Raw genomic sequence first — 9,120 nt, 5'->3', positions numbered from 1 at the left:
ATTTGAATGATTATAGTTAAAATGTAAATGAATAAATATTTCAGGATAATGTAATGTACATATCGAAACTAAAGACCTCACAGTATTCATCCTTAATCCCTTGTAGCTGACCAAAATCCACTATTTTCTATGTCACTACAAAGTCTTTGCTCATGTGAAATGTTTTAGCTACAAGATATTTCAAAATGTAAAAGAAAAATACAGAAAAAAAAAATGATAAAGCTAGTTCTTCAAGTTAATGACTTTTAAATTCATTGTAGATAAGTGATCTAAAATATTTTAAAAGCTATAAAGCCATCATATTGAAAATCAAATATGAAATTGCTCATGAAAACATGTTTATGTTGTTTACTGTATTAAAAAGAAACTACTTCTTGTGGAAAAACAATATTAAAATAAAGGAAAACAACTTATAAAATCATTTTTCCTTGTGAAAAAGAAGTAAGCTCTTCTTTGCTATGCAATGCCGTGACAGAATAAATCTAATCTTCCATTTCAAATGGATCGGAGTCCTCACTGTCATTCCCATTAGCAGCTGCAGCAACCATAACCATTTTCTGACCTGGGACTGTCTGGGGCTCATCAGGTTCTGACCAATCCGTTGAGTCTGGAATGTACTCTTTAATGGGTTTCTCTAGGGTCTTCACAAGTTTGGTTGAGTCAGTGATAACATCGTTGATCTCCTTGGTAGGATGGGAGTCCTGTCCTTGTGCTTCATCAAGGTTGACACAACGCTTGGGTGGAGAATCCTGATTCTCAGACTTGGGCAGGAGTTCCAACTGCTTGCCTGTCATCTCAGACAGAGGAAATGCAAGAGGATCACTGTTGTTCTCTTGGGCTTGATCCGTTTCTACAGTACTGTCTTGTTTGGAATTGACCTCAAGGATTTTGCTGATATCAACAGACGTCTCTTCATCGAGAGCGTCCAGACCAGTGTCCCGACCACCATCATTTACAGGAGTGGGTGCAGCTGAGGAAGTTGTACAATCTGGGAGAGTTGCCTCAGAAACCCTTTGCCCATCTTTGGTTTTGATGCTGAATTTTGGTTTGAATTGTTTCTTCACATTCTTCACAGGAATTTTTCCGATACCATGGGTACTTTGGAGAGCAGACGATGGAACTGCAGGAACATCACTTGCAGCTACTGATGACTCGACCACATCAACTTTGATCGATCGGTCTGTCTCATTAACGATCTCATCAATGAGAGCTCCAATCTCTTTGCTGACTGAAGATTCTTCTGCCGTGGTTGGCTGTGCTGGCAGATCTAATGGTGATTTTGCAGCTTTCTGCTTTGGTGCGCTGAATGTTGGCTTTTTCGCTTTCTGGAAACTAGGTTTCACCTTTGCCGCCCCTTTCTCTTTCTGATCAGTTGAGTTTCCATCATTCCCCTCTTTCTTCTTTTCTTCCTTTTTCTTTGCTTTCATCTCTTTCTTCATTTTTTTCTTTTCTTCCTTTTCCAAACGTTTCTTCTCCTTCCTTGCAACTTTTTCAGCATCAACTGCACTTTCCTTACCTTCAATAGCAGCATCTTTTTCACCTTCCAAAGACTCCTTTAGCAATTTCTTCTCAGCTTTCTTTTTCTTCTTCAACTCTTTCTTTGCTTCCTTTTCTTTCCGCTTCAACTCCTTTTTCTCGTGCTTAGATTTTTCCTTCTCTGCCTCTTTTTCTTTCTCTTTCTGTTCCTTTTCTTCTTGTCTTACCTTCTGCTTGTTCTCCTTCTTCTCTTGCTTCTCCTTTTCCTTCTGTTCCTTCTTTGCTTGCTTCTCCTTTTCTCTTCTCTCTATCTTTTCTCTGACTTTCAGTTCTTGAAGTTCCAACTTATGCAGCTCTGCCTCCTTTTTCTTCTGAATTCTTTCAAGTTCTTTAGCCATTTTTGTCTCAGAACTTTGCTTCTCCTTTGGTGCTTTCTTTGATTTCTTTCTGCTTGTCACAGGTTTAGGTGAACTGACATCAGTATTCTCAGAGGTACCCTGCTTCTGCTTTGAGGGTTGCTCATCATTCTTGCCACTCTCTACTTTTCTCTTTTTTGATGGTGGTGGAGAGTCCTTTTCACCTGGAATAGAAAAAAAAATCAGAGAAAGAAATACGGGTTGAGAAGTCAAAGGAATGTCAAATTATATTCCTCTTGCAATCTCCTGTAGATTGCAAGAGGAATAAAGCTCCTAAGATGTGTTCCAATGTGATGAAAACGGGAAAATTATTATCATATTCAAAGGGTACACTAAACATCCTGACTACATTTTATAGAGTGTAAGAATTCTTATCTATTTGTGATGCCAATCTAAACATTTTTCTCATGAACAAAACTGTTTACTAGGAAAAAAAAGTGGAATGCCTCTGGCTGTCTCACCTGCATCATGCAATTCAACATAGCAGCAGTGCAGACTTTGAAAACTACTATAACTCACACAAGATGTTCAGTGATACTTGGTTACTCTTATTTCCACGTTTTATGAACTAGACCAATACACTTACAGAGATAGGATGGTAATTCAACAAATACCCCCAATGCGGCCAAAGTTCATTGATCTCACATGACCTTTGACCTTGATCATGTGACCTGAAACTTGCACAGGATATTCAGTGATACTTGATTACTCATATGTCCAAGTTTCAAAAGTCAGATCAATAAACTTGCAAAGTTATGATGGTAATTCAACAGATACCCCCAAATCGGCCAAAGTTCATTGACCCTAAATGACCTTTGACCTTGGTCATGTGACGTGAAACTCATGCAGGATGTTTGGTGATACTTGATTAACCTTATGTTCAAGTTTAATGAACTAGGTCCATATATTTTCTAAGTTATGATGACATTTCAAAAACTTAACCTCAGGTTAAGATTTTGATGTTGATTCCCCCAACATGGTCTAAGTTCATTGGCTCTTAATGACCTTTGACCTTGGTCATGTGATATAAAACTCTAAGAGGATGTTCAGTAATACACTGTACTTGATTTTAACCTTATGGCCAAGTTTTATGAAATAGGTCCATATACTTTTTTAAGTTATGTCATTTCAAAAACTTAAGCTTAGGTTAAGATTTGATGTTGACTTCGCCATCGGAAAAGCGGTGCCTATAGTCTCACTCTGCTATGCAGGTGAGACAAAAAATCAAATGACAGTCAATGTGTATACTTACTGAACTTAACCATATCAACAGCATTCAAAACTTGCTCATTATATTCAACATAAATAAAAGAACTACAAACAATGCAGCAAACTTCTACTCGAAGGTCAATGCATATTGATAAGTCAACAGGGAAATGTACATGTAATTCTTTCACAATATTTTCCAAGTCTGTGTGCCTCTTTATCTTTCTTGGTTGCCTACCTTTTCATCACTTAATGCTAGAAATATATATCTGGGGCCCGTCTTACAAAGAGTTGTGATTGATCCCATCAATCGCAACTATGGAAAGCCAGCAAAGTCAACATATAAAATGCATGTTTGTTGAAAAAATTCTTGATATGAATGTATATCCATAAATTCACTGATTTCTTGACACTTTGATGTGTTCTCCTCTGTTTAAAAAGGACATTTGGCATATATCCCTTAGAAAAATTATGACACTGATGTAACTCTTTGTAAGATGGGGCCCAGTTCTTTCACCTGAATTCTTTCACAGTTTTCTACTTACATTATTGTGGGTTAGAGACGGATATAGATGAATAATCAGTTTAAGGATAAGGGCTCATCCATGAATAGCTTTTAATATCATGGAAACTAAATTCATAATTACTTATCTGCTTTACAGGAAGCCAATACAGTTGTCTAAATTTCACTTCTAGAAAGAATAAATTCTTTCCTAAATGTCACCTGTATTTTAACATTAACTGGGTTGGGGTTTTTCAGTAGATCATTATGGCCAGGTATATGCCGTTGACGATAGAATTGCACCTAAATTCAGCACACATGTTGCCACTCTTGAAAATTTGTTTAAATCATGTAATTTCATCGATTATACTAATTCATGAATGAAATTATGATTCTGCTCTAAACCAATAATAAAGTTCACATATCATTTTTCAACTTTATATTTCACTGCTTTAATAAATTTGTCTTTTTAATCATTTTTGTTTGATCTGTTTTTTTTTTTTTAGATAGAACTTGTTGTCTACATTATTCCAATCATAAGCAACATAAAATTAACTGATTTTTAATCAATAACATTAAAAATAATGATGTGGAGCATAGTGGCCCAGTGGATAAGTCTGTGGATTTTCTATGGTGCAGTTTCCTTTAGCAATACACTTATCGATAAGCTGCTGCAGTTGAGGTGAATGTAATGTGAAAGAAATTCCTAAAAAAGTGGTGAGCACTGGCATAGGTAGCCTAGTCTAGCCAGGCTTATATAGGAGCTTTTTGAACACCTATCAAGGTGGATATGTGCACTATACAAATAGCCTATATTAATGTTATTATTATTACAAATAATAATTTTTGGCTAAATCCACAGTGACCATAAATCAACGTCAACCGTACATCAACCTACCTTTCTCCATCTCTTGAAGAAGGCTCTCTTGTACCTCATCCTCCACCTCCATGACGATGTTGTGGACTTCTCCAAGAAGTGCCTCGGCCTCATCTAGGATATCATCCATGTCGGAGTGGCTTAGGAGTGAGCCTGCAAGGCTGGAATCCTCATCCATGATCACCCGTTTCTTAGGTTTGGGGCCTTTACTCTTATGCAGCTCTGTAAAGTAAGAGAATATGGCAATAGAATTAATTGTAGATAAACCAATCAGAATATCTGTGTGAATGTTTATATCTACCAAGCTCACTTCATGCAAAAGAATAACTGACCATATTTTTCTTTGACATTATATATTATTTCTGTGATTCTGAGAGTGACCTTTTAAGAGCATACACATCCTACATGTGTAATAAAATGAAAATCAGATATTTTGTGAGGGAATCAGTATTTTCAAAGAAATACCATGTAGGACAACATATAAAAATTTAACTTCGAAATCAGTATTTTCATGACTCCATCAAAATTCTTCTCACTATTCAGTACTGGTTACTGAAAATCAGCACTAGATGGCAGCTTGGTTTTAATACACACCATGTGTATTTCAGACAAATAATATGCAGATTATCTGCCTTGAAGCACTTTGGAACCCAGTCCCTTTTAATTACCTCAACCTAACTCAAGAGGGTCCAAGGAAAAGGTAAAAAATGAAATTCCCAACCAATATATTTTTCCCAAGCAATCATCAATAAAATCAATTCTCATTGAATACCCAAATATGTAATATACAGTGCAGCTCTATTCAGTAGTCTATAGTCATGAAATTTCTTTTACTTGCTCGTCAATACCAGAAACATTACATTAAATATGTAAAATAGTTATTTACCTGTTTTTTGTCTCTTATCGCTTGTTTTCTCTGTATCTTCACCCCATGGACCCTTGAAGCGAGCACTGAAGCCAAAGGTCTTGATTCGCTCCTGTACCGCAAAAGCAAAGGATTCAATTACCAACAATGAATAGTCTAATTTAAGAGCTGCTACATATTTGTAGATCAATGAAATAATTTAGGATAACCAGTTGTATATCCAGACAAGGTAGACTATTTCTAAACTTACTCCTGGCAATATTTCATGGATTGTTTGAAACTAATTATTGGACAAAAGAAAATACAGTATACTAATCATGCTTTCTTATAATATAAAGCGCTAAAAGAATACATCATGAAAACCCATTTGTTATACATGTGATTTGCCTGTGTTTCCTGTGAATGAGCTGAATATATAATATAAAACAAACATCAATATCTCAATACTATTGATATATTCATTCTAGCACCTCTCATCAAAGAGGGACATCCACCTCATATACATGTATATCTACATGTATACTGGATTCTATATAGAGATCTAGAAATACATAGATATATTTCCTTTATATACAAGATACATGTTCATGGTCTATTTGGTCTCTGCATATTTGCAAATTTGTTTTCACTGGCAAGTTACAAAATACTAAATACTAAGACCATAAACAAGAACAGAACATAGAGTAACCACAAATATAGCTTAAAGCCAACATAGGTAGCAGCATTGTCAAGTACCATCTAAAGTCCTCAACTACTCATACATGTATCTGCCCAAGTGCCTGACCAATAATGTAACAATTATGTTCTGAGTAATTTAGTCTTAAGGACGTTCCCAAGTTACGTTTGTGTACATCCCTATCCGCGCATATCTTAAGCCATGCACGTTGACGTCACAATAAATGAGCATGTAAGTAATCAGCTACAGATATCAGCTAATTTTTCCAGTCATCGGCACTCTAACAGCAAATCTTGATGTGTAATATTTTGCGAAGCCATTTAAAGCTAAAAATAAGATGTGGACCAAATTTTTACCTCTTCCAAATACTTTACTCTGCAGTGCTGTGAAGTATGACAAATATGACCTCAAGTTTGATTATAAATGGGATAGTGGTGTAGAATTCTTTCATGTAGATACAAGCATTTGACACGTTTTTTTTTTGGTGTTTTTAAAAGCACACTTGCTCCCAAAAAATGCTGAAGTTTGGAAACAAACACACGAATCCCAAATTTTTAATGTTCACACAGGTCTCTTTAGTATACCTTTCTCTACAACCATGCAAAATTTGGTGGAAATGACATGGGTTTTGAATAAGGTGCAGCATTTATTGTATTCTCATATAAATTTCGATTTTTTTAAAAATGTTTTTGTCGTCTTTCAACATTAAAGATGCGACTACTCTTTAAAGAACAAACAAATAGAAATATGAGTGGATTCTTTATCTGAAGTATATAATTCTGGACTATAATGTAGAATTTGGTGAAGTTTAGATGGATTTTGACTGTGAAATAGAGGAATAAAATCAATGTTGTGATCTCCTGGGGTCTTCAAAGACAAAATTATTTTCATTGCGTATTTCTCAAGACCTTTACAATGGGTGAACTTCAAAGCTCAATATTTAGAATATTCTTAAGGTACTAGTAACTCTGCAAAATTTGGTGAAAATGACATGGATTTCATTTTAACTATGGAACGTCCTTAAAGCTCACTTGAATGATAATAAACTAATTCACTACTCAATACATTCATACTGTAATAACTATGTTACCAGGTAGCAAATGAGCATACTTCCCTCACAATATTTTTATTTTATTTTGGCTCTTCAAATAAAACATTCAACTAATTTTTTTCCATATATCATTAAAATTTATACATGTATTTTGAAAGGTATAACTATAAAAAATGAGAGACCACATGCAGTATTGGTAAGTTTGCTCTTACTTTGAAAAAAAAATAGAAATGTATACTAAAGCAAGAGTGATAATTTGTATTTCCGGTACTATGTGTATTGTATCACTGCAATTCATTTAAATATACCCACAAAACCCCCCTCTCCTCTATGGTTAAGCAAAAATGCTGCAATTATAATTCTGTGATTATCACTGATAGTGTCATTATCAATATCATCAATCGGATGATATATGTGAAGTTTTGCATGTTGGTATGAACCTTCGCGGAAAGTTTTCACAGGATATACCGCAACCAATTGCATGATTACCATATATGTTGTCATCATCATCATCATACATGCTGCTATCATGATTATTTTTTGAAGAGGTTCATCAGGGAGATTGGATAGATAGGTAGAAGAAATGTCGTCCTTGAATTGATCTACTATTTTTATCCATTTAAAATGTTTATTTGGGTTTTTACCTTGATAGGTAGTTTCTGTGCCTCATCTGCTACTTCTTTCGCAGCCATGATCCTCTGAGAGTAGTCATGACCCTTGACAATCATCTGAAAAAAAAACGAAACAAAATTGAACTAAAGCCGTGTTTAGATATAGACCGACTCGGTTTGGGTGCTGTTTTTATAGTCATTTCTAACAGGGGGGGTGGGCTTCAAATATGCACTCACATAGCAACACACCTGGCGCATTGCATAATCCAATAAAGGTGCTTTTGGTGTTCTTTGGATGCCACACTTTTATGGCGGTCATAATTTACGAAGCTCTGAAGTCGAATTCATCTAGAAGGTGCAAGCGGGCTCAAGAACATGTTGCAATCTTTTTCCTCTTCCCCTACTCTTTTATTTGATAAATTCTGACAAGCAAACCATGAAGGCATTTGGATCCACTTTGTCAATGTATAAATTAAAAAATTTCATTTTGGCACTTTTGTGGGTTTGAGCCTGGTTGCATCATTGTAATAAACATAACAGGTGGAATGCCTCTGACGGTCTCACCTGCATCACGAGATTCAATATAGCAGCAGTGCTGACTTTGAAAACTACTATAACTCGCACAAGATGTTCAGTGATACTTGGTTACTCTATTTCCATGTTTTATGAACTAGACCAATACACTTACAGAGATATGATGGTAATTCAACATATACCCCCAACATGGAGTTAATTGACCTTACATGACCTTTGACCTTGATCATGATACCTGAAATTCGCACAGGATGTTCAGTGATACTTGATTACTCTTATGTCCAAGTTTCATGAGTCAGATCCATAAACTTTCAAAGTTATGATGGTAATTCAACAGATACCCCCATTATGGCCAAAGTTCATTGACCTTTGACCTTGGTCATGTGACCTAAAATGCGCACAAGATGTTCAGTGATACTTCATTACTCTCATGTCCAATTTTTATAAACTAGACCAACATACTTTCAAAGTTATGATGCTCATTCAACAAATACCCCCAATTTGACCAAAGTTCATTGACCCTAAATGACCTTTGACCTTGATCATGTAACCTGAAACTTGCACAGGATGTTCAGTGATACTTGATTACTATAGTATTATGTTCAAGTTTCATGAATCAGATCCATAAACTTTTAAAGTTATGATGGTAATTTAACAGATACCCCCATTCAGCCAAAGTTCATTGACCCTAAATGACCTTTGACCTTGGTCATGTGGCATGAAACTCATGCAGGATGTTCAGTGATACTTGATCAACCTTATTGTCAAGTTTCATGAACTAGGTCCATGTACTTTCTAAGTTATGCTGTCATTTCAAAGACTTAATCTTTGGTTAAGATTTGGTGTTGATGCCGCCGTCGGAAAAGCGGCGCCTGTAGTCTCACTCTACTATGCAGGTGAGATAAA

General features: G+C 35.6%; 1 protein-coding gene across 1 annotated transcript in view; it reads right to left on the bottom strand.

Moving 5' to 3' along the window:
- Window positions 1-207: 207 nt before the first annotated feature.
- The window catches only part of LOC121427935 (microtubule-associated protein 1B-like), a 35,014-nt gene continuing 26,101 nt past the window's right edge, over window positions 208-9,120 (bottom strand). Inside the window, exons 8-11 of the mRNA XM_041624512.1 lie at window positions 7,714-7,797; window positions 5,364-5,454; window positions 4,499-4,699; window positions 208-2,056 (exon numbers count right to left, since the gene is read on the bottom strand). Coding sequence (XP_041480446.1) covers window positions 483-2,056; window positions 4,499-4,699; window positions 5,364-5,454; window positions 7,714-7,797 — 1,950 coding nt within the window. The 3' untranslated portion in view covers window positions 208-482. The remainder of the gene's footprint in view (window positions 2,057-4,498; window positions 4,700-5,363; window positions 5,455-7,713; window positions 7,798-9,120) is intronic.

Source organism: Lytechinus variegatus, chromosome 14 (assembly GCF_018143015.1).
Source record: "Lytechinus variegatus isolate NC3 chromosome 14, Lvar_3.0, whole genome shotgun sequence".
Classification (NCBI taxonomy): domain Eukaryota; kingdom Metazoa; phylum Echinodermata; class Echinoidea; order Temnopleuroida; family Toxopneustidae; genus Lytechinus; species Lytechinus variegatus.
The sequence above is the reverse complement of the archived record's forward strand: the minus strand, read 5'-3'. Positions and strand labels throughout refer to the sequence as shown.